Consider the following 25,542-nt stretch of genomic DNA (forward strand, 5'->3'; position numbering starts at 1 on the left):
CTGCTAATGTTGGAATAATCATTTACAAAGATGGTTACCACATGCCTGAGCCTCACTTTTTTTCTTTCCTCTTTTCCCTTTCTCTCTCTCTCACTCTCTTAGTCTCTCTCTCGTATTTTTATATGGCTCCTAATTCACTGTTATTAATAATGAATAAAAATGCAATTTTCTGTGGCTTGCTCCAGGGCCCTGAGAATCATTTCGATGAATATTTCAGCACATTATTTTAATCACGGCTGCGCATACGCAGTGGGGGGGGGGTGCGGCTGTTTTATTGGCGTGGGCTGCGGCTGTGGTAGGACCCCCCCCCCAGCCCCCCATCATTAAACTCCACGCTGTCTGCGTACAGGGTCCTACCTCTGATTTACAAGACTTGTTAAAAAATACCGTAAAAAAGCAGGCAGGCAGCGCCATTTATACTTGTAATTTGATCCTGTGTTTGTTAATGGGACTGGCTGTTATTTATACGCGTGCTGCTCCTGCTGCCTGGAAGGGCCTGGTCGTGCTGTGAGGCTTCGTGGGGCTTTTGGAGAGATTATATCTAACCATATACAGCCTCCTGTAGTTAGTGCAGTGCTGTTGTTCTTCTTTTCTGTATAGCTGAAAGAGACGTAGGTGACTCCAGTGTTCCTGCATCCCATAGCCACTCATCACAGATGTACATAATGTTAAATAATGGAACAAAATAAATAAATTAGAAATAAAATTTGAAAAATAATAAAAAACAAAGCAAGAAAAAAATGAAGAAAATAGAAAGAGAATGAACAAAAATATAATGAAATAAAATAAAGAGAAGCTAAGCAAAAGAAGTAATAAAGAAACAAAAAATAAATATAAAAAGAGTAAATAACAATAAAAAAGTAAATAAAGCAAAGCAAAGCTAAGCAATAAAAGAAGCTGAAATAATTTGAAATAAAATAAATAAAGTAAATAAATTAAAGCAAAGTAAACCAGTAAAATAGAACAAAATACAATTAATTTATATAGTTGTAATTACAATTTATAAGCAATTAATTTATTAATCAAATAGAATAAAGTACAATTTGTTTATTAAAAGAAACTAGAATTAAATAGAATAAATAATTACTTAAAATAGAATGAAACAAAAATGAATGGGCTAATGAATAAATCATTTTAAAAAGTAGAAATAATACAACAAAAAATAATAAATAAATAAATGTTAAAATAAAAAGAATATATATTTTTTTCTCCTACAGTACGTCTCATTCTAATGTGGTGTAAATTACAAAACTAGCAAATTGTGCCTATTGACAATATTGTCATTCCTAGTCTGGGGTCAGACTGATTCCTTGGGTTCTATGGTTACAATGTAGCACGACTCATTTTTACCATTTGACATCATACAGAATGTGCTCATGTATTTTAAATGAATTTTTTAATATAATCTCCTCTCTTCCCTCCCCACAGTCAGCTGCATGACTTCTGGCGTCTGGACTACTGGGAGGACGACCTCAGGAGGAGGCGGAGATTTGTCCGGAACCCCTTTGGCTCCACCCACTTGGACATCATGTGCAAACCACTAGAGGACTATGGTCAGTAATTCTGCCAACAGCCAATCAAAAGGCTGCTGGACCTTGTCAGTCTGGCTCATTATCCCAAAATTACAGCTCATTATATACAATGACATCATTGTTTCACGAGAGCTGACCACATATGAGTACGAGAGGGTCAAGTCCGTCCAATCGCCACTTGGATGTTATGAATATTTGCTGAGCTGAGAAGCAGTTCATTCTTATTTTTATGGGTTACATATTTACGAGCCTTGTCAGTTGAACATGGCAGTGGAGGTTTATGGCAGGTTTTATTCCCCACCAACACGCAGAGTTGAGAGGCAAATTGCATTTCTTTCTCTTTTTTTTTTTTTTCACTGTTTCTGCCTCTCGCTCTCAAACTTTCCTTCATTGACCCATTTGATCTTGTAGTGCTGCCCACCACACACACTGTCGATTTGGCTCGGTGTCACGCAACACCGCCTTTTAAAAGGAAGCGGTTCAATACTATTAACCACTCCAGGCCCTTCTCCTCTGGGCCCTGGGCTGAATAGGAGAAGGCAGAAGGGTGTATTAAGCGAACAAGGGCAAATCTATAGATTCACAAGCACAATAGATTGGCTCATCTTCAGTGCCCAACACCAATGGATATTCTCAGTGAAATCTTCATGGAGAAAATGAAGTGGTTGTTGCCCAACAGACTGCGATAGATGAGCTTGTTTTTGCTAGTCAATTATGTCCAGCTGCTGGATTTAGGATTGCATTACGTACAGTATTTTACATTTTAATAGAATTACCCCTAATTATTCAGCAACTGCTATCATTAAAAATGGCAATTTTGCAATTATGAGAGTGAGGATTTCAATTGTGGTCCCCCATACAGACCCTTACACTTTAGGGGGTAAAACTGATGTCTAAATTGCCTGCATATATGAGTCTTGTTGTTCATAATGCAGCTTTTTTTCCCTTTTTTACAGTAAGTGCGTATCTCATGGCTCATAATTGCTCTAGATTCTCAACAGTACTTGCAGATTATACTGTTTATGTATATATCCTGTCTGGCATTATGTGACTGTTTCAAGCGAGCCCTGTCAGCTGGCCACTGTGTACATGCACACATACACACTCACCCTCAGACGATGTAGGCCTGCCAGCTGCTCTGTGATCTGCAGGTGGCCCCTGTTCATATCACAGCCACAGTAATTACCACTGAGATCTTGTTTTTTCTTTCTTATGTTCCACTTTCCCTATGAACATATTTTGGACGTCAGCAGTGGCAGAAAACACACTGAAAGATGGGACCACAGTACACTAGTTATGCCAGGGGTACATATCTGCAAAGATTTGAGAAATGGTACCGGGAAAAAAGTAGCTAATTTCAGATTGATGGAGAATGTGTTGTATATGGTTCTACATAGCACCAAAAAGGTTACTAAAACTTCCATTTCTTCACACTTTGATTTTGTTTTTCTTTGCTCACAAAGGAAGCTACTACCCACACACCTAAAAATCATGGTTCTTCAAGGGTTCTTTAGTAAAAAAATGGTTCTATACAGAACCATGAACATGCAAAGAACCATTTGCATGATTGAAAGCAATCTTTGCATCATAAAATAGTTCTTCATATAGATGGAGAATGTGCTGTAGATGGTTCTATATAGAACCTTTTTGAAAAAAGTTCTGTATAGCACCAAAGGGGGTTCTTCTATTATTACAAGTTTGACATTGTAACAATAAAAAGAACACTTGACAAAAAGGTTCTATTTAGAACCATTTACAGCACATTTACCATCGATCTGAAGAACCATTTAATGATGTAAAGAATCCCTGTAATTATTCACATGGTTCAATGAGTGTTCATGGTTCTGATTAGAAACATTTTCTTTACTAAAGAACCCTTCAAGAACCATCTTTTTTAGGTGTATAGTTAGACAGCTGTCTTTGTGAACAATGAAAACAAAACCAAAGTGTGATGAAGTGGAAAGTTTAGGAACCTTGGTCAAATAAAGTTAGCAATACTGTGGCAGTGCATCACCCCACTGGATAACATATCACTGCTTTCAGTTCCAGTTTCTATTGCCCTGCATTTTTGTAATATAAATATGTAATGTTGGAGAACTTAGGCTGCCTCTTAAAGTTGTCTAAAAACCTCTTTTCAATAGAATAACTGACAGTAGAAATGAAAGCTTAGGACACCACTGAGGATGTCCGAAATTTAAGGCACTCTGTAGGGATTTTTGGCAAGTTAAGAAGTTTCTGTAATGCTCGTTTCCTATCTGGAGATAAGATAGTGGCCTTGTTACTAATGTTATTCTGTAAAAGGTACTTTTCTGAATTTATTCTTGAAGTTGCCATGGTGATGAAAGGGTTAAGATAAGATTTCAGAGTTAGGATGTTCCTGTAACACAACCCCTGACTATCATCTTGAAGCTGTGTAAGGGTACGTTAATTACCTTTTTTAGCTCCTAAATTAATTTTAAGACCTATTATTCAGTAACTAATATAATCTATTTGGTAATTACTATGAAACTAACATAGAAGTTGAACATATGGACCCTTTTGAGGGTTATAGATCAATGTATTCTGAAGTACTGCTAGTATCCAAATGAAACACATCTGTAGAGAATTCTTCAAAGACACTGTTGGGGGGTTTAAATATGCTCAAACAAAGCCAGAAAAAATACTGCATAATCAAAATATATAGAGTCGATTTTTATCCATCAGTTAAACTGTACAGATTTCAATATTCCTCTGTTATTCCATACAGAGTGGCTTATACATCATACGCAAGTGCACATATTCAACTGTTCTGCTTCTCATCTTCTGTCGTTTGTCCTTGCTGTGCTATCAGAGTGCTGGGGGCTTTAGGCTGCTGTGATTGAGGACTTGTTGAAGTTCTGTGCACTCTTTGAGTCTCTAATGAGAGGAATAATGCATAAGCTTGTCATGTGAAAGGGATAGGCTGTAGTATAATCCATGCAGACTCGCTGAGGGAGGAGAAGGATAGTCCAGGCCTATTACTTATATGGACTTCATACAAAAGAGGTTTTCTCTTACAGATAGTAATGTCGTTTTGATGTACATTTCATTTATATTACGAGAGTATTATGTAATTACATAGTTACATAATCAGTTCCATTTAGAGCCATGATGGGCCTTAGAAGGTTAAAGAAACACAACGATCTATACCCAACAAACCATCCCACCTCTGGCTCCCACCTAGTCCCACCACTGCAATACAGATTCAAATCCCAGGTGTGTTGTGTCAGGGTCAGGCTTTTTGAGAGCCCGATTTGCCATTTTCTTATTGTTTTTCAGTTGTTGTTGTTAAGGATATAAATGTTTTTCTGTTGTTGTAAATACTCCTGTATCTGATTCCATTGACAAAATGAATTTAAATCAGATATTATTGCTGATATTATTAGTACTATCACTAAGTGGTGAACTGAAGTATACATAACACATCTAAATACAGGCCTTTATAAGACACCATTTTCAAAAAAGCATGTCTTCTTTGGATTGTTGCAGCATGGAAGTTGGTTGGCTGAGCTTTTCAGCAGGTAGAATACCTTGGACTTGAACTGAGAAAACATCATGGAGTAGTTAGCTGGACTTACGGTGGGGTCCACTCCAAAAAATCCCCAGAACAGAAGTCTCTCGGGCCCCACAGCTGCTTTTGCGAGTGCGTGAAGGTAGGTGGTTAGGCGGAAATAACCAGTGAGGGCGAACATAAATAAAGCCTCATTCTTTTGAGTTCCTGGAATGGGAGAGTTTGACGAATCACTCAAATCAAATCTCTGGCATTTTCGCTAAAGTCAGTAGGGTCTTGTATTTATTCAGAGTGACATATTTTCAAACTGCTTGTCAGATTGTCAGACGTGTTCGCTTACAGTTTTTCATCTCTCCTCCAAGCGAAACGATGTGATAGGAAATGAGAAATGTTTCGGTTTCGTTAGAAAAATGGTAGAGCCACCATAGAAACAACATCATTATATCTAATTCACTGTGATTTATCATCATTTTCCTTGGCTATTTTCGAACCCCCAGTAATTTTGAAAGTTCAAAGTTTAATAAGACCTCAAATTATTTGACCAGGTTTTATAACCAGCTGATAAATAACAAAAGTTGCGCTGCTCCCATGTACATTTCCAGAGACCATTAGCCTTTAGTGCTGGTTTAGTGCAAAAGTGCGTTTGTGGAAAAAAAAGTCTGCTTTTAAACCTCACCTCTCCGTCTATTAGTTGCGCTGACAGTGTAACGAGCCATTTGGGCTGGGTCTCATCCTGCTTCGGCTTCTCCCCTTACTCGCCGTGGCCTGAGTATATTGTTAGCTGATTGGAATTGGGCAAGCATGAAATGGAAGTCAGGTTAATATTGATCCCGCTCTTTAACAGCCTGTTCTGCCTGCAGGTGTCCTTGCGGTCTCGTTTTCAGGTGAGCGCTTCCACCCTGACCCGAAGCCTGCCGGACAGAGATCTTTATAGCTTGTTATTGGAATGGTGGGTGGGGGGGTGGGGGTGTTCAGACAGACAGTGAAAGAGCGGTTCACCATTGCCATGCTAACTTCTTTAGGACCCTACACTCTTAGCCAAAAGGGGTCTTCTGTAGTACACTTGCGACAATCACAGAACCATTTTTTCTATGTAGAAACATTTCTGAAAATTTCCTAATAAGAATCTTTATTCATGAAGGACAAAATGAACAAGGAATGTCTCTTGGTGCAGGTTCTGTTGTAAAGTACATACAGATGGCTGACAAAGGAAAAACTGACATGAAGTGACTTTAAGGTAAGGTACTGGACCACAATGAGCAGCCAGAATATCTTCAAGATGTCTCTGTAACTGTACAGGCTCAATTGGTGTTTAGGTGATTGTGGTGGTGAGGCTAACAGTTTGGTGTAGACTCTACCATAGGTTGGGTTGAGATCTGGTCACTGTGAAGTCCATAGCATATGATTTACATCATTTTCATACTCATCAAACTATTCAGTGACCCCTTGTAATGCCGTTCTTCAGGCCCCATAAATTCATAATTTCTTCAGTTCTTTGATTAAATGTACCACAATTTCCACATGAGTAAAATGTATTACATCAACACAATCATTGACAAAAGGAAATTGATTAAAAGACAAAATTGAAGTGATGTAATGTATTCTGTACATTTTTAAGAATAAAGGTAACCAACAGGGTTCTTTGGAGTGGCGCCATAGAAGAACCACTTTTGGTTCTGTAAAGAACATTTCAGTGCATGATTCTTTAAACCTCTGTTTCTCAGTCCTGGTCCTGGAGGCCTGCTGCCCTGCTCTTTTTAGTGTTCTCCCTGCTCCCAAAACAACTAGTCCATCTGATCAGCTCATTAACAGCCTATTATTGAGTTAAAGTGACTGTGTTAAGGGAGGGAAAGCACTAAAATGTACTGGACAGTGGGCTGGAACAGGGTTAAGAAACACTGCTTTAAACAACAATTTTTGTAAATAAGATATGTGAGAATGTGAGATCAATTTTCCACTTACCCTAGAGCTAGTCCATCATCTTAGACAGGTTTGGAGTCCAAGGACAGGTTTGCTACTGTAGTTTAGAACTGGAGCTGTCTAACATTTGTAACAAATACTAGAACTCAACAGTCACCCAAATCTGTAAATACATCCCCAAAAATTCTTTCAAGCTCCACCCAGGTCTTCATTAAGGCAGTGCAGACTTCTTGATGTGATTAATAAAATTCAGCGATAACAGAGCTATGCCATGCCAAATGTGCAACACAGTAAAGAAGACCTGTTCATTAAGTGGTGATGACTAGTGCTGCGGTATTTTCACCCGTGTTCTAGGCAGAAGTCAATCAAAATCAACATGTAAATGAGGACATACATATTAAAGACACAGACAGAGTGAAGCTCCAGTTAGCTGCCAAAATGGACACGGTGAAAAAAATGAAAACAAAGAAAAAGAAAATTCTCAAAACCAGACCTATAAATCCTAAATACAAAATCCTAATTACATCCTAAAATGTAAAAAACAGATTCTAACACCTGAAAATCTTTTTTTTAATTGTAGGACTTCAGATGTGAGATTTTATTTCTCATTGATAAGAATTTTTTTTTCCAGTTTCTATATTTTTAGTTCTATTACAATTAAAAATGTAATTGACAAACCAAAATTCGAATTACTACGGCAGAGCCATTTTAGCTTTTATAACCTATTTTTTTAATCTCAGGGATTAACGTTACACATGTGATAATTAAATTTCAGTTAGTAAATATTTCATTCTTATCAGAAATGTTATTTTCATTTATTGGCATTTACATGTGGAAATTTAAATTCTGCTAGTAAATATTAAGTTAAGACAAGGAAAAAATTGGTATTGTCTAGTAAGAAATGATTTTTACTAGTAAAATATTATTTTCATGTGTGTAAAGTGAGTTCCTTTTTAAAATTATTTGCTTGCATCAAAACATTACAATTTGAACATGTAGTTAGAATCTCCACATGTCAAATTACTCACTTGTTTAGATCACAAGCTAAACCTCCTTTCCGTACACTGGAGCAGGTTTTGTGAAACACTGAACTTGACGCAGGAAGAAGAGGCTGTTTTAAGCACAGTGTCAGTTAAATCTGCTTATCTGAAATCCTGCTCAAGCAAGTCTACCAGAGTGGCTCAGGCATGTGTGACACAATTGTGTCGTGTAATGAATCGCTACCTGCACATGTATATCGGATAAAAGCATGGCCGCAACTCACATCGTTCAAGCGGTAATACTCGTGTGTGAAAGTGTTGGGTTATTTACTTTTAACATCACAGTAAATCTACCAGAGCGTTTCATGAATCTGGCCCAGTATGACTTACTGTGAACTATAACAATGAGCCAAACTGGGGGCAGTCACTTTACACGGTGGACTTTACATTCACAGACCACCTCAGTGAAAGTGCTGATCTAGAATTTGTGACAATGACCATCAGAAAGATGGAGGATCCAGAATTTGATCCAGTCTTTCTTTACCATCCCTGGTGTTGTGTGAAATGACTACCCATAGCAGTGAGGTTGTATTCATTTTTATAGCTCGGAGTAAGTCATGCTGTGTCTGAAACCGCATCAACGAGTCTGTGTGACCATAAAGAAGACCTGGATGTGGTTTGAGTGGCTTGAAAGAAGAACAAGGTGATGTATTCACAGAAAGAATTTGGGCTAGTTGGGTGACTACTGAATTCTAGGGTTTATTAGCAGTGTTAATAGCTTGACTCCAAACATGTCTTGGCTTATCAGCGACATCTGGGGTAAGTGGAAAGTTGAATACATTAGATTTTTTGTTGTAATGTTTCTTGAAAGAACCTCTACGTAATGTAAAGGTTCTGCACCAGTGTTCCTTATTACTGGAGCCACATGTCCAAGCCAAGAACCATTTAGGAACCTTTATTTAGAGTACATTCATGTGGAAATGATTTGAATCAGGTAAGTTCCATGCACTGCTTTTTCCAGCGTACTGGGAAGAGATACGGAAAAGGCAGAAGAAAAGCTGACATAGAGTAAGAGTCTGTTTGCCATGGTCTTTGATCTGGGGTGAATTTTGAAAATGTCATCACTAATGCATTTTTGAGAGTTTTCTGTTTTCCCCTCCGCCTACACACATGCCTGTGAAACATTCTGCTGCTTTAATGCTGAGCTCTCTTGTCAGTGCAGCAGGATGCTTCTGTGGTGCGTGGGAGAGCGAACCCGGAAATCAGACAGACAACAGCTGAAACCGGCAAGGAAGAAAGAGAAGAAGAGGAAATGAAGTTTACTCAAGTTTGTGGCTAAATGATGACATGTATCACCTCACTGAATGGATTACAAGCTAGCATGGATGGCTATCGCACATAGGAGCAGTAGATGTCCTGACAGGACCCTTTCTGAGAGCGCTGGGGGGGTTTCGAAGCGATCAGCCATATTGGCTCTGCATGCATGATGCGAGATGTTTCTTGTATGAGTAAAACTATTACAAAAGCCCAGAACGGAGCTCTGATTTCACTGTACGGGGTGGAGTTTCTCTCTGGAGAATACGGAAACGAGGCGACTGCGAAATGGATGCCGCCAAGTCCCTGGTGTTTGATAGATGAGTGCAGCCCTCTCAGGCATTTTAATGGGCTTGCAGAAGATCAGTGGAGGACGTTCAGTGTTTCTGTGGAATACACTGACTACACATGTGAAACACCAGGGCAGCACAAGATGTCATTTTAGACGTAATATATGAATTCGCTGCATGGACGCGTACACCGTGGGGCGGCTTAGGTCACATACTTTAGCAGCATGCCTGTATTATGTATTCTGGTCAGATGCACAAAGGCATGTCAGCTATCCGTTACTGGCCTATGAGAAAAAATAAAAATAACCAGTGGGCACAGTTGGTGCTTAAGCAGAACATTATGTCATTCCTTTTCTCCCATTTCTTTCTCCGCTCTAGGATGGTGGGAGTAGCCTAATACCCAAAAGCCCCAGAGAAACACATGCTCCTCGACTATAGAGTCAGGCAATAAAAGTGTACGGCCCATGCCACAGAATACCCCGGAGCTCCAGCGATATATAAAACATGGACCCTTGGCAACAATAATATAAGTTGAGGGGGGCCTCCTTGAAGCCTTTCAGCCTTTATCTGTTCCATATTGGACAGTAAAACTACTGAACACTCAAATGTTTCCACCTCAGAAGCCCCTTGCACAAACTGTAAATTCTCTTTCACCACAGCCTCCGTTGTTATGGAAGTGCTTTTTTCCCTTTTCATACCCCTTCGAAGAGGATGAGGAGCAGTGCTGAATAACAGACTCGTTTTACAGTCAAAACCATTTTTCTGTTTCTTATCTCTTCACTTTTAAAACTCTTAAAAACAAGTGGTTGTTGGTTATATGTATATATCTAAAATGTATAGAGCTGTGATATGACTACTAAAACGTTTTATAGTATCTAATCATATTATTCTAATTAGTGTATAGTTGCTTCCAAGCTTATGATGGTTACTATATTGTCTGTTGCAGTAATAATATCATTTGCATTAGTTAGGGGTGCAACAATACATTATCACATTGCGACATTGCACTGCTAAACTGTAACAGAGTGCACTGTTGAGATGTGACAATGCATCATGGAGAATGGACATTCTATTACTTATGCCATTTAAGGCAATTCGCTGCTGTTAGAACAAAACCTTGTATCTCCAAAATGAGAACTTTACAGGAAAAGGAAAAAACAACTTTACTTTTAATGTAAGTTAATGGAACCAGACTTTTTTTCCACGTACCTTTGGGCTGTTTCTTTTGGTCTATTTATCATGAAATTTACACACAATATAAAAGGCAAAAGGTTTTTTCAAATAATATCAAAAACTGAAAGATGACAAGACAGCAGCTAATTGCATCATTTGAACAGCAATATTTGTAAAGAATAAGCACCAATCAACTACTGACTCCAGCACTCCTCTTGCCTCCCAGCTCTAGTGTTTTTCATAAACTTTATAACATGATTATAGTCATTTTTCTTTACCGTTACACCCCTAGTGTTGGTAGCAGTTGCAGTAATAGTAAAATTAGGCCTACTATTATTGTTATTATTAGAGTGTATAATGTTTTGATTTAGAACCTGTTTGTAAAAGAACCATCTAAAAATCATTTTATGTAGCAGTGGTTCTCAAACCGTTCCTCAGGACCCCCTGCATAGTCCAGATTGCTTCAAACCAACTCTCAATACATAATAGGTTAAAGAGAAAAACTGTCTGGAGGTCCCAGAGGACAAGTTTGAGAACCACTGCTATAACACCAAAAAAGGTTCCACTGTTGTTAAATAGAACCTTTTTTTGGTACTATATTCACAAGAGTGTATATTCTCACACTTGCTTTCTAAATGCACTAAATGAACAAAAACATAGCTATTTTCTTTGTTTAATCTGCTCTCCTACTTTAATAATATGATGCTGTTGTTATTTTGTAATGTTCTATGATTGCTCTGATTAACCAAAGCAATAATAAGCTCCAACCTGAATTGCACTCTGAATCGGCCCTTGTGCAGAGAAAAAAATAGTACCTCCATCAGTAATTAAAGCTGTGTGCATCTTTTATACAGTGATAGACAACATGGTAGCACACAGAGAGCTCTGATTCCACGTAGTGGACACTCAGTTTGATAGGGTTCATTCATTTTGAGCTTTAGGTTCACATCCTAGCTGTGCCACATCAGCCTGAAACCAAGCTGTCCAGTCTGCTTGCTATGGTGAACACGTTTATTTTCCAAAAGTCTTAGCCTGATTTTATGTGGTGACTAACTGTAGTTTCCAACCCACACTCAATTCGGTTCCACCCTGACTCTTCATTAGCTGCATTCCTCCTCTTAGTTTCTTGCTTCAAAAGCTCAGGATTTGGCAGAACATGTATTACCTGCTTTTTCTCATTTCTAGCATGCGATGTCAGAACTGTGCCCGGGGTAGATTAGCCTGAGGATGTGTGGCCATACTGGAGGAAAGCGATGCATTGAATTTACTTGATTCAAATTACAGCAGATGAAATTTGTCTAACTTTTGGCAATAATTGGGTTGATGTAATGTATTTCATTCATGTCAAAATGATGAATCCGACAAGGCCTCGCTGTGCTTAGTAACCAGCTCTGGCTGCTCTTTCAGCGTGTAACCATAGGTATGGTCCGGTCACGGTCCTGGACGTTGGTAGACACCAGAAGCTGAGTGGGCTCTGGGTTTACTCTGGCTCTTGGCTGGAAAGGAGAAGTGAAATGGAGCCCAGAAGCCCCTTCACGCCTCAGCACTAACGCTGACAAATGGATGTCTTTGTTACTGAAGTGCCTTTATTTGAGAACATCTAGAAGGTCTATCAGAGTGCTATCATTCAGTGGCATATCACCGTTCATGACAGCATGTTTGTCTGTCTCTTCTCTCCCCACATTTCTGCCCATTTACCAGACTCGTCTCTGCTTTTCGTCTCTTTTCTTTTGTGGCAGCTAAACTGATTTGCGCATGAAAAAAGAAGTTGAACATTCTTTTTTTTTCCCTGTATCCGCCAAGGATCGTTTTCTTGTCAGGATCGGCCTGGTTTATTTTGTCTGCTTTGCACTGTGGTGCTCAGCTCCATCTTTGCCAATCAGGGCCTGTCCCCCCTCCCTCAGTGTGCCCGCCTTTAATGCAGCTATAATGACGGTTTACAGAATTACACTCTTAAGTTTCACTCGCATGCCTTTGATCCATGACCGTTGGCTGGCTCTCTGCCTCTGAACGTTACACGCTCTCCGTTTCCGAAAAGCGTTCCTGCTTTCCGATGAAAGCTCGCCGGATGGGAGGCTGAGCAGGAAGGCCGTTAGGATTTCGCTTTTTTTTTCTCTTCCCTGCCTTTGCAGTGGTAGCAGCGTTGATGACAGTCAAATCCGACCCCTGTGAGACGCACTAGGCGAACCTCAGGGGAGCGCTGGGAGCGCTTTAGGAGTTCTGCTGAAAGGAAACATGTCAAAAGAGTGTCAGACACCTCCACGTTTTCTGATAAGCAGTTCATATTTTTTTCCCCCTTTCATTCTCAGCATCTCTGTTCTAGTTTCTCCTGCAAATCTGACCTTAAAGAAGACAAATCCGTGCGGACGCATATGTGCAGCGATGTGTGACAGGCCTGCCTGCACTTTTTATTTTTTTTTTGAGTAATTAAAGCAGATGAATGCTTTTCTTTCCCCTGTGTTGTCTTTGTTCGCCAGAGGAGCAGCTACACCCTTGCACGTCATTTTTCTCCCTTTCAGTCTGGCCGAGGCCTGGTGATGAGTTTTGGCGGTATCTGCAATCTCTTAATTGTGCTGTCGGTTCAATCTCATTCTCGTCTGAGCACCGTGAGCAGCTCGTGCTGCGCCTAATGGACTCTGAGATGTGGACACATCTGTACAGCCTTTTTCACGAGCCTCTTTAAGCGAGAGTAAGAGTGTTTTGTCATTAAGCGTGTCTTATAAACAGCGGGGTGAGGAGGGGCCAGCCCAAGATGAAGGCTCCACGTCGGTGCGTTTTCCGTCACGGCTTTTGACATGAGCAGTTATGAAATGAAAAGAATTATCCAATGTGATATCACGTTAGAGAACCAGATATGATCCTGTGCTGCTGTATTTTATGTACAGTCTGAACAAGTACAGATCAGGTGTCTATGCAGTGATACTGCCTATCTACTGTTCAGAAACAAGTCAGTGAATTTGCATATAATAAAATAGATTCAGTATTTAGTGTAGGAATATAGGAGTATATTTGATATAAGAGGCCTTGTGATTCAACATTAAGTATGATGTTGAAAAAACTGATTCCAGCAACCTCTGCATAATTCAATGGTTAAGATGTACACAAAGTCATTCAGAGTGGTTCGATGTGAAAACCTCAGTTCTAGAGTAACACTAGACGTCAGAATTGTTCACAGTGGTGGTGATAGGAACCAGACGGCTGAAGAGTTTAATGTCTGTAAAAAGTACCTCACAGAAAGCTGCAAAATAGTTATAAAAATGCTACATGATGGCTGAGACAGTGTCTTACCATAGTTTTGAGATAAGATTTTGGAAATCCATTCCTGGGGGAGAAAGACATGCAGGGCATTGTAAGTCAAAATAGTCCCCATACAATGCTATTTTTATTTTTTTATTTTTTATTTTTTTACCACTATTTCATCGTCATCAACATTACATACAAAAACTCAAAAGACACATATAGGTTCACTGGTCATTTTGTATAATAATTAAAATGGACGTTTTCAGGTTAGCCACTGCAACCCCATGGTCTTTGTTTACATCTCAACCAATGAATTATAGAGATTCTGAACAATCTGTGAAAGCCTGTCAGTTACACATCAAAATATTTCGCACAATATTTTAGGCGTCCATTATTGAACCCTTATTAATCTTTATCGAGCTAATAGCAGCTAATTAACTGACTATTAATTGCTACTTTATTTAGCAACAGCTACACTTCTGCCTGCATGTTATATATGTTAATGCTGTACACAGCCATTACCTGAGAATTGGGTCTACACTTAGTGTGCTTATTAATGAAATTAACTAAGTTCTAAAAGATTTCCTTAACAAAGCATGAGTTACATGTTTTAATTCTTATCAGTACCTCCGAAGTAAATCAGCAATTAGCTCTAAAGACAAACTGTCCCCCAATTTTAAAGTGAAAACTTTAGATTTCTAGTTGCCATTAATTCACTCTAGTTATTGCTTAATAAAGTAGTGATCCAATTCAAGATTTATTCATATAGCACTATTTACAACAGGTGTTGTCACAAAGCAGCTTTACAGAAAATTCGGGTCCAAACCAAAATGAGCAGGACGAGGGTGACAGTGGCAAGAAAAACTCTTTAAACCATGAGCAGAACCAAGAGGGAACCCATCCTCCTCTAGTCGACACCAGATATCAAACACTAATACAAGAACAATATAAATAAAGAATAAGACCATGAATATACAACAGTGAGTATGGAATAAAGAAAAGAAATGAACCCATCATTGGCCAGAAGTAGTTAGATAAACTAGTGATAACTGGTGACTGCTGTTAGAGGCCTGTCAGAGTAACAATGAGAAATAGATCTGTAAAAATTAGGGACTTCTGTTAGAAGCACATCACAGTGAAAATAAGAGTTAAATCCATGAAAACCAATGACTGTTTGAAGCCTGTCATGTTATGAAGAGCAGCTTAGGAGCAGCTAGTTGATTATCAGCTACTTGCTTTTTAAGGTTTAATAATAGAATTACACATGCTCTGGAAAATGCTCAGTTCACCCTGGTTATTGCTGAACACAGTAATAATGAACAGCCAGCTAATTAATAGCTGCTGGGTTGTTAAGGGTTAATAAGGACATTACAAGGGCATTATAAAGCCCCCCTACAGAAGTGTTACCATAAAGTCACTGACCTTTAACAGAGATAGCACAAATGCTAAAATGAATATCCCATAGTACTTGTCTGTAAAAAGGCCTCCAACATCTGACGTCAGGTGTCTTAACCCTTTTTAATCCCAAAGTAAAGCTTATATTTCAGTATTTTTTTTCAGTTTGGACATGCTGACCAGTCCTGGCCATTTAAGGGGTTAATTTCCAGAAGCATGCCATGGATCTTTTTTTGTACCTATGAAGGGGTTACCACTTTGGTAGCACTTTGCACTCTTAATTTAAGGGCATATTAGTCAGGCACATCCTTCTCTCCATGTTTTGCAGGCCGTGAGGAAGAGGATGTTGTAAAGGGGAAGAAGAGTTTCCGCAGCCAGGCCGTGGTCAGCCAGAACCCAGAGGCCGAGCTGATGCTGGAGGGCGAGGATGATGCTGTTAGCCTGCTGCAGGACAAAGACATGGACAACCTGGCAGGTGAGGAGCATCTATCCTTTCAGTGCAGCACACATAGTCTAGCCCTCAGGGTGCAGTTATTCTCAAAATGCTGAGCTCTCTGCTGGCCTTATTATGATGTGCTTAGCTTTCATACATTTAGTTGTGAAGTGTGTATTAACTCCTGAATTGAAGACCTATTATTTAGTTAACGGTTTAGGGCTTAAAATCCAGGAACTACTATAAATGATTGTTAGTACATTCTTGAAAATAAATGAGCCAAAAAGAGTTCTATGGGGAAATTCCATGGAAGAACCACATTCGATCCAGTAAATAACCTTTCAATAGACTGTGCTTTAAATGAGATGTGTGGGTGTAAAAAAAAAAAGGTTCTATACCAATTAAATATTGTTCCATAAGCGATATATCCAAGGCAAGAACCATTTAAAACCAGATTGTGAATTATACACTTACATTCAGGGGGGACGTCTACCTCTTACATATTTTACTAGACCAGAGTAGTGCTACCTCAAACATTTGGAATCACTTTTTTTATGAATATTTTTCATTTTAAGGCCCTCCCCACCCCCAACATTTTTACTTCCTTTCAACATCCAGATTAGGAGGATCAGACACCCCCCCAACCCCTGCTCAAAAAAACCTCCCTGAAATCCATGAACTCATCCTTTTCAGGAACCTTTATTTTGAAGAGTGTACAATGAAACTAATATGTAGATTATAGTAGTTAAGAGAGTGAAGAATCAATTTAGGCCCCTGTAGTTTAAGAGGTTAAATACTGTTTTTTTTATTTGCCATAATCTGCTTCAGATATGATACCATGAATGATATTTGAATCACATCATTAGAAATTACATAGAAATGTGTTTACAGTATGATTTACACTAGTTTCACTGACAATCTTAGTATCTTTTAAAAGGAGTAGTGAACTTTAGAGGTTCCATATTTTAAGGGTTAAGTAACATACAGTTGCCTGGCACTCTAGAGATGGACTAGCCAAGCAAGTATGAGTTATTTTGCAGTAGAACTATGTGGTTATGAATGTTTGACAGGCCTGTATAGTGTATGTTGTTCTGGACTGTGTTCCTCTGATGTTCTGCTGGCTCTGCTGAGCATGTGTTTATCTCTTCTTCTACTCCCCTCATTTTATTTTTCACTGTTTTGGATTTTTTTTCCCTTTCAGCACATTTCTGTCCACGAGTCTTTATCTCCAGAGGCAAGTGAGGCTATTTTTACAGTTAGACTAATTCCACTGGGACCATTAATCATTCAGAACTCAGAACTTAAATGATTGAACTTACATAGTTGCCTATATGAACAAAAAAATACAAACATAAAGTGACTAACAAAAAAACTACAATAAAATGATCCTCCATACTGATTAATTAGCAAATCGTCTGTCAATCAATAACGCATGTGAAATCAAGCTAATTTCACTTACTTAATATCACTTTCTTTAACATATCCTAATGACTGCTCGCATGAAATGAGATCATCTGTACACCTCAAGCCACACTGTGGTTTAAGAATGTGAATCTTGATTGAATAAGACTATCAAGTACATATAATTTTCTGGGCAGCTGTAGTAACTGAGCTGCAGCTGGCCGGCTGGCTTCTTCGAGCTGGCAAAGCTACATTAGCATAGAGCACTTCCATCTGTTGTGGGACTGCAACTCCATGATATATGCATTGCAACTGTACTGCAGACGTCTTATTAATTATGCCACAAATAGTCCTAGTGGACCCACACTACTAGGCCTGCACATTCATTAGGAGATTATAACGACACCCTCTGTGCAGACTTACACGCAGAACCAGAGGTTTATGAATATATAAAATAGTACACTGACCTGGTCATTTCTATCAGAGATTATGTGTCGTTAAAGCCCAACTGTGCCGGCCCTGGGAGTCCACTAGTTTGTCTTAGCTGCCAAAAGTGGAACTGTCCAACTTCCCTCTCGATTTAACGGCAGCTCTCTTGAGCCTTTTTTTTACCAGCTTATAGAATCCAGCAGCACACAGCAAAACACATAATTGCCTTTTTTGCCAGAGGTAAGTTAGCCAGCGTTCATCCACGGCTCAGATACAGATCAGCGCTGCATCTTCACTGATAAGTGTGTTTAACAATTTGCAGAAAATCGCTGCCTGAAGCCAGTTTGTGTTTCGTGAGGTCGTTTCACATCCTGTTATAGCTCATAAATTCTTGAAATGTTTTGCTGTGCTCCAATCACAGGGATTATAAAGCAGCAAATGGACTGAGTTTCTATTTATGGCTCATCGTTTTTTCCATGGCCTTTCCCCCTTGAAACACTTTTTTGGGCCCCTTTAATAAAGTCAGCTCCGTCCTTGGTGAAACATTTCCTGGTACTGCATAGCAGTGTAATTGTAATTGTAGCTATTACAATACTTAAGCAGTTTGATTTTAAACGAGACCATTTGAGAAAACACACAGTCATTGTCCACTAACAGGCTACCATACCTGTGTAATCTGCTCTTTACATGTTCAGAAGTAACTTTATTTATTAATTTACTTACTTACTTACTTACTAATTATGGTCCACTCCACTTATCATGGAATGGTCACACAACTGGCTTACAAGGTTTTGATAGACATTGACAGTATATGAGACCATCCTTCATTTATCGAATCTCCATTCAAAATGGCCTTTAAGTACAGGTTATTCATTTTCAGATGATATTTCTGAGGAGATTAGGTACATAGGATAAGAGTACAAAAAATTATTGAGCAACATAGCAAAAATGGGACTCAACGCTATGAGTCTGAAAGGATGTGTAGATGTCGCGAAGGCCTCACTGAGGAAAGGATCCAGACAAAAAAGGATTTGAAAAAAGTTCAGACTTCTACATCATTCTGTGTTTTGAATCACTTGGATTGTAAGACACAGAAACCACAACCAACTTCTGAGACTGAACTTTGGAGGTGTGGAAAAACATCCCCGGGTTTCTTAAAAAAAAACTGAAAGACAGAAACTGTAATAAAGGCAGGTGGTGGACACGCTAAATACAGATAATGACACAGATAACAATCTGTTCAATATATTTAGTTTTTTTTTTTTTTTCCTGACACTGAAAAATGAATAACTTACTCTTAATGTCCATTTTGACTGGAATCTAAAAGATGAAGGTGGTCTCTGTCTTTTGCACAGTACTGTACATAACTAAAGTATACGTTTCAGTGTGTCTGAATTTGTGGGTATCATGCATAATGGGAGAAGTTAGTTACCAGAACGTAACGTTAAAACTCTCCCTGTCAAATAAATAAGCCTGTTTTCACTGTAAACTGCTCAAAATGCTCACACTCTCAGCCCTTAGGCACAAGTCTATGCCTTCAGAAAAGCGCTGTCTTTGGGCTGTCACTGCCTTCACAGTCAGTTTATGCTTCAACTGTATTTGCAAATGTTTACACAAGGAGTATGCATTTATAATTATATTTAAATATCCAGTTTATGCGTGGAATGCATGAAGGAGGCCAATAAAGCCTCATTTGACTTTCACAGGTTGCAGTACGGTCGTTTGCTTGACTTCTGAGCCCAACGGTTGGCCAAGAAAGATGTATATTATAACTTACAATTGACTTTAAAAGGTGTCGACACTTATTAGACTCAGATACAGAGTAGGTGTACCCAATAAAGTGGCCAGTGATTGCATAAATGTGACTAGTTAGGCTTCAAATTATGCAGTACACATTCTGAATTCTTATAATTGTATATTCCTGAATAATATGGAATATGATCTGACATGAATCTTCCAGTAAAGGTTTTAGGTGAAAAGAGCAATTCCTGAACATTTATACTTGGTGATGTTTTAGCACAAACATGCAAGTAAACTTCTGAAAGCCTTAAAAACAACTTCTTCATATATCCGTCCCCAAAGACGCATTGCTGTCTGCACTGCATCTCTCATCCACAAGGGGAGCTGTGACAGAGAGAGAGACAGAGAAGAGGCCGAGCGTGTGCTGAGATGGAGCAATGTGCGCTGCTGTTGTTGTTTTGTTTCTACATGCTAATGCTAGTGCTAATGAGTGAGATGGAAACAGCAGCGCTGTCAACAACAGATCTCTGGCCAGCAGTGCAGTGGGCAGAGCCGCGCCTTACTGCTGCCAATCAGAGCCCTGAGCTCAGAACTACGGCTTTACGGGACACAAGCCCTGCCCCGATTTGTTCCCACACAAACAGTGCGTTTATGAGATGAGTGGCTGAGAGAGATCTCCCCCTCTATCTCTCTCTCTACCCCTCTTTCTCTCTGACTCACTCTCTCTCTCTCTCTCACTCCCTCTCTGCCCCCTCTCTCTCCCTCTCTCTATCTCTCTCTCTGTGTGTCTTTTATGCTATAGGACTGATGCAGTTGACTGTTGATTGTTCTTGTTATTCAACAAAGTTTTCAGTTTAGGTTAGTGGCCAAACGCTGCACTGCTGGCTCAGCTTATTTACTAACTAACTAAATATGAACATGTATCTTAGGATTTCTGCTGAATGTTTTCTTTTATTTCATCATCACAATCTTGAAAGAAATTAGGCACATATTTGTTGTCTTAAGCAGCTGAAATGTGGTAAACATTTCTGGAAGTCTAATTTGTGTTGTGAAACATCCTCTGCTGGGAACTTTTCTGCAATTTTGAATGCACAATGTGTATTTGTTTGCTATGCATGACATATTGTGATGGAAAAAAATCAAAACTAATACATAAATTGTGCCATAACTTTTTGCACATTCTGAAAATAAACAGTAATAAATAACTGTGCATGGAAATGTGCAGAAGCGTGTTCTCAGTTGAGGATGTGTTCACTTATTTTCACTTAGAAAATCAACAAAAAAATGTAGTTTGGTCTGTAATAGTTAACTATTATATTATGAATTAATATCTATAGCAATATAGTTATACAACAGTAATAATCTCTTACAGTTAGTTAACCCAAATAGTTTGTGAATGGTGCTGATACAGTAGTAACTCGTTATATTTCAGTCCATCATTTGATTAAACATACTTCATTCAGGCTGTGTATTTCTGTGTAACCCTATAATCATGTCTAAGCAGAGTTTCTGTCGTTTTCATCTTCATCGCAATTTCTAATTTTCAACAAAAACCACATGTGGTTTGGATATGAGAAGAAAATAAACAGCCACTGCCTTTTCCCTGCATGCACTTGTCCCTACTCTACGCTCCAGTGACATCACTGTGCTGATATCAGTCTCTGTCTAGCTGCTGCACCTGTTTCCCTTACACAGCTTTAAGGGGCACACAGACAATAGTGCTGCACTATATACCAGCTTTAGTCATGAAAACATAGGATGGCATATAATAATAATAATAATAATAATAATGATAATAATAATAATAACAATAATATGTTTAAAGGATGATCATATAGGAAAAGAAGAAACTTAAATATGTGGCAAAATCATCTCCTCTCATTCATAAAATATTCCATAAACCGTTTGCAAATCATTATGTACTATTATTATTTTTATTATTATTATTATTAGTAGTGGTAGTGGTAGCAGTAGTAGTGCTTATTTACATTGTTAGTTTTATTGGGCTACTTGGCATGGAGCACTGAGTGGTGTAAATCCAGGAGAAATTACACGCCACAGGGGGATCCCAGAGTATCCTATTCCACTCCATGTAAATATATTAATACTACATCCCAATTATGAAAAGGTCCCGAGAGGGATTAGGAGTAATCCACGCCTCTCTCTGTCCTCTCTGTTGTGGATTAACGCTGTATTGTCTTGCTTTTCTCTTATCACCTAATTCTAATGCTGACGGGCTCTCTGTGTTACGTGGATGATGTGAGGAGAGTCAGTTGCTGCGTAAAAGACTGTAGGTTTAGTGGAGATGTGTAGAGAGCTGGGCAGTGAGAGGGAGAGGTGAGGGGAAAGCTGTTCTCTGTGCAGTAGATGGGATAAATATAGCAGTGGAATGGGTGTAGAGCTCAGCTCAGCCAGTCTGCAGCACAGACAGACTCAAAAGACCTACTGATTATAAGACTAAGAAAGAAACAATATGGGTTATAAAACACTGAATTGTAGTTTTCATATTTCATGCGTTATGCATATTATTATGCAATAAAAATTCCAGATTTTTTTTGTAGACCACAATTCAACTGTAGACCACAAATATGTAACATACATATATATTTTTCTGTTAATATATATTTATATATTTAGATTTATCTAAATTTGTTACTAAAATTACTTGAAAAAATGAGAAGCAGAAAATGCAACCAACTTCTAAGACTGAACTCTGGGGATTTGAAAAATATCAGCAGATTACGTGCGTAATTACGTTTTATTGCTTTTCTAAGTGAAAATAAGGACGTCCTCTGCGGAGAACACACCTCTGCACTGGTAATTACCGTTTAATTGCTGAATGTGCAAAAGTTAAGGCACATTTTAGATGTTATGTTTTATTTTTTCACCAATATGTCGAAGTCAATACAAATTGTTCATTCAAATTTCAAGAAAAAATGCTATATTTAAGTGTCTTCCTTGTAGAAAATGTTTTAACATATGCAAAAAAAAATTCAGACTCCCAGAAATGTCTGTAGACCACAATTCAATTGCTTGAAACAACAGATACGTACCTAATGTACACACACATATACTACATACGCTTGATGTATCTAAATTTGTAACTCCGATTATTTGGAAGTGAGAAGCAGAAAATGCAACCAAATTCTAAGACTGGATTTGGAGGAGTGGAAAAATATCTCTGCAGATTTATTTGAAAAAAAGTCTGCACCAAACACTAAATACCGGAAAAAGAAAAATATAAATAGAGAGTTGCTGTTGAGCTCTATGTTGTTCGTAGTGTGAGCTCGTAGGCCTGTGATCTCAGTGAAGGAGCCCATTGGGAGCTGCGACTGCAACCCAAATCCACTTGTAATCTTGCAACAGTATCGGCCATAAGTGGCTGAGGAGTCCAGATTAAGATTGATGAGACCTTAAAGTGGCTCTCTGGAGTTCAGGAGATCGATAAATATCCCAATTTTCAAGAGGCTCTTCACTCCTCAGACATCACCGTGCGACTGTGTGTGTGTGTGTATGTGGGACACAGAGGCAGAAAGAGGTCAAAAAGCCATCACAAATGTTTTCAGAGCGTTTAGTCAGGTCAATTTTGAAGGTTTTGATATGTTGAGATGGGGTGTGTAAAGGTCTTATTAGATTAGACGCAGATTAACACAGCATAACCATGTCTCCCCCAGCTGGGCTGAATGTGAGGTGGGGGGATGGGGGGAGGTTTAGAATATAGCAAAGCAATATTGGGAAAAATATGCAGGAAATAGGCCTCACACAAACACAATTCTACTGCAGTCTTACAGCGTAAAAGCAATTTGTTGTTTTGATTCAATGAGGTCAGCAGCCAGGCTGCCTTAAAGAGCTCGGCTGATGCTGAAATAGTAAAATAACAGCAACATGAAAGCCCAGACGAGGCTCTGAACAGGACTGGGGAGTTGAGAAGTGAACAAGCTTTGGGAACGCAAAAAGGCTGAATGATGTTTAGTGTACAGATGTGTGCATTTGCTGCACAGTCACAGTAGCAGTAATCTGTAGGCCACCGTTATCACTTAACTAAAATATGGAGGCTAATCTCATCAGATAAACACTGGGTGGCTCTATGATTAAAATAGCACTGAATAAATGGGTGAATAAACAGTTAATAACCAGTCTGATGCTGACTAGACAGACACAACACATTGTAATATCTACTTCTTTCATAACGTCATAAATCTGGGCTCTTGCATTGTGTTAACTTCTGGTATTTCAAGAGCATGAAATCTGTTTTAAACAGGTTACTGACTTTATTAAGTTAAAACAACAAAAACATCTTTTTTTTCCTAGCGTGTCTTCATAAAACAGCGTGAAGGCCGCAAGCAGCGGTCAGCGCAGTCTGGACTGTGGAGAGTGAGCTATACACAGCTATATTGGCTTAGACGTCATGAGTCATTTGTAGCGTTATTAGAATTTAGCATTATTAGAAATAATTGTTAGTTGTGTTTATTTATTTATTCGACATATTTGGTCATTTCACAAGTGCAGCTTATAATGTTGCTGTAGACGTCATGGAAGCACACACTGCTAAGTTAGCGTGTTAAAGGCGGGAAAGCAGCTCTGCCGCCGTTTTATTATTGCGTATTTTTATAGATCACTTTTTATAAACGTGTAGATTTGCTGGCCTATTTGGTTATTTGGTGATTTTACAAGTCTAGTAGTGCTGTGAACTGATTTTTGTTAGCATTTAGCACGGCTAAATTTAGCATTAAAATATCAGTAAGGCTGTGGTTTTTTAATATTTAAGTATTAATTAAGTATTAATATTTATTTATATATTTATTATATTTTTCCTCAACACATCTGCATATCTGATTATTTGACGATCAGATGAACAATATTGTACATTTGAAGTATTCATATGGCGGTAAAATTACGCTCTGCAAACTTTGTTGTCGTTTATTTATTTATTTATTGCGTCTCATTTGCATTTTTGATTATTTGCCAATATTTATATAATTCAGTTGGAGGTAGGGCTGCTCTTCCACACTATTATTTGTTTATCATTAAGTCTGTTTATATTAAACCCCCAACAAACTGCTAGTTTTTAAATATTGGTTGTTTTTAGAGGTTTAGAATTGATGCGTTTGTGAAATGAATATTAATTTTAATATTAATATTAATATAAGTCAGTAAGTCTGTAATGTCGACCTGTTTTATCGCTGTTTATGTCGGCGCCTCGTCCTGTTTGCTGATTGGACAATGTTTGATTTGCTGTATAATAGTACTGCTGAATCTATAACCAGAGTGTTGTCCCCTGCAGGCCCGGTGGTCCTCAGTACCCCTGCCCAGCTGGTGGCCCCTGTGCTGGCGGCCCGGGGGACCCTCTCCATCACCACCACGGAAATCTACTTCGAGGTGGACGAGGAAGACCCGGCCTTCAAGCGCCTGGACCCCAGAGTAGGCTGCACTCCTTTATCCTCCTCATCCCTCATTCCCTCCCTTTCACTACAGCTCAGACGGTTCGTGCCTGTAGTCGCTGCAGGTCAGGTTTGCTGCCATACAGACGCAGCTAAAAGCGTTTTATTGGTAGCATTCAGTGGTTTAGTGAGTCAGTACTGATGTATGAGTGAGAGGATTGGCTAAGGGGGACATGCAGGGGTGTAAACAAACAACCACGCGCGCAAAAATTCAGCCGCATAAATGTAGTAAAAAGTAGCGATTGCGGTCATTTTTCCCGAAACGTTTTCAGACGTTCAGAACGATCGATCAAATAAACTAAATCAGGATTCTGCACCATCCAGCAGCTCTTTATTCCAGCCATTCAGTCCAGGCCTGTGAAAAGCGCAGCAGTTCCCCTCAATCTAATGAAAACTGACGCTAAAGACAAAAAAAAACCTGGAATAAACGTTTTCTTGTCGAAATCTTGCCTGAAAACCAGTGCAGTGTTTATAGAAAATGCTTTTCATATTATCACCTTAACGCTCACATTTTATGAATTCATCTCCGAATCATTATTAGCACACAAATATCCTGTCTTTGTTTTTTTATTAACTCTTTAAATAAATTCAGAGACAGAAATAAAAAATCCAATCACAATGTTATATTCCAGTGTATTTCAAGTGCATTGTTTTCAGGTATATTTTTTCCATATATATAATATTCTCATTTTCAGCTTTTATCATGGAAGCAAGGTACAAACAAA

The 25,542-nt window shown here is 38.7% G+C and overlaps 1 protein-coding gene across 1 annotated transcript in view; it reads left to right on the plus strand.

Moving 5' to 3' along the window:
• The window catches only part of LOC118804418 (neurobeachin-like), a 235,488-nt gene that overhangs the window by 67,089 nt on the left and 142,857 nt on the right, over positions 1 to 25,542 (plus strand). The window contains exons 7-9 of the mRNA XM_036564932.1: positions 1,429 to 1,553; positions 15,702 to 15,848; positions 24,661 to 24,797. Of these exons, the coding sequence (XP_036420825.1) occupies positions 1,429 to 1,553; positions 15,702 to 15,848; positions 24,661 to 24,797 (409 nt within the window). The remainder of the gene's footprint in view (positions 1 to 1,428; positions 1,554 to 15,701; positions 15,849 to 24,660; positions 24,798 to 25,542) is intronic.

This window comes from Colossoma macropomum, unplaced genomic scaffold (assembly GCF_904425465.1).
Source record: "Colossoma macropomum unplaced genomic scaffold, Colossoma_macropomum, whole genome shotgun sequence".
In the NCBI taxonomy this organism is placed as follows: domain Eukaryota; kingdom Metazoa; phylum Chordata; class Actinopteri; order Characiformes; family Serrasalmidae; genus Colossoma; species Colossoma macropomum.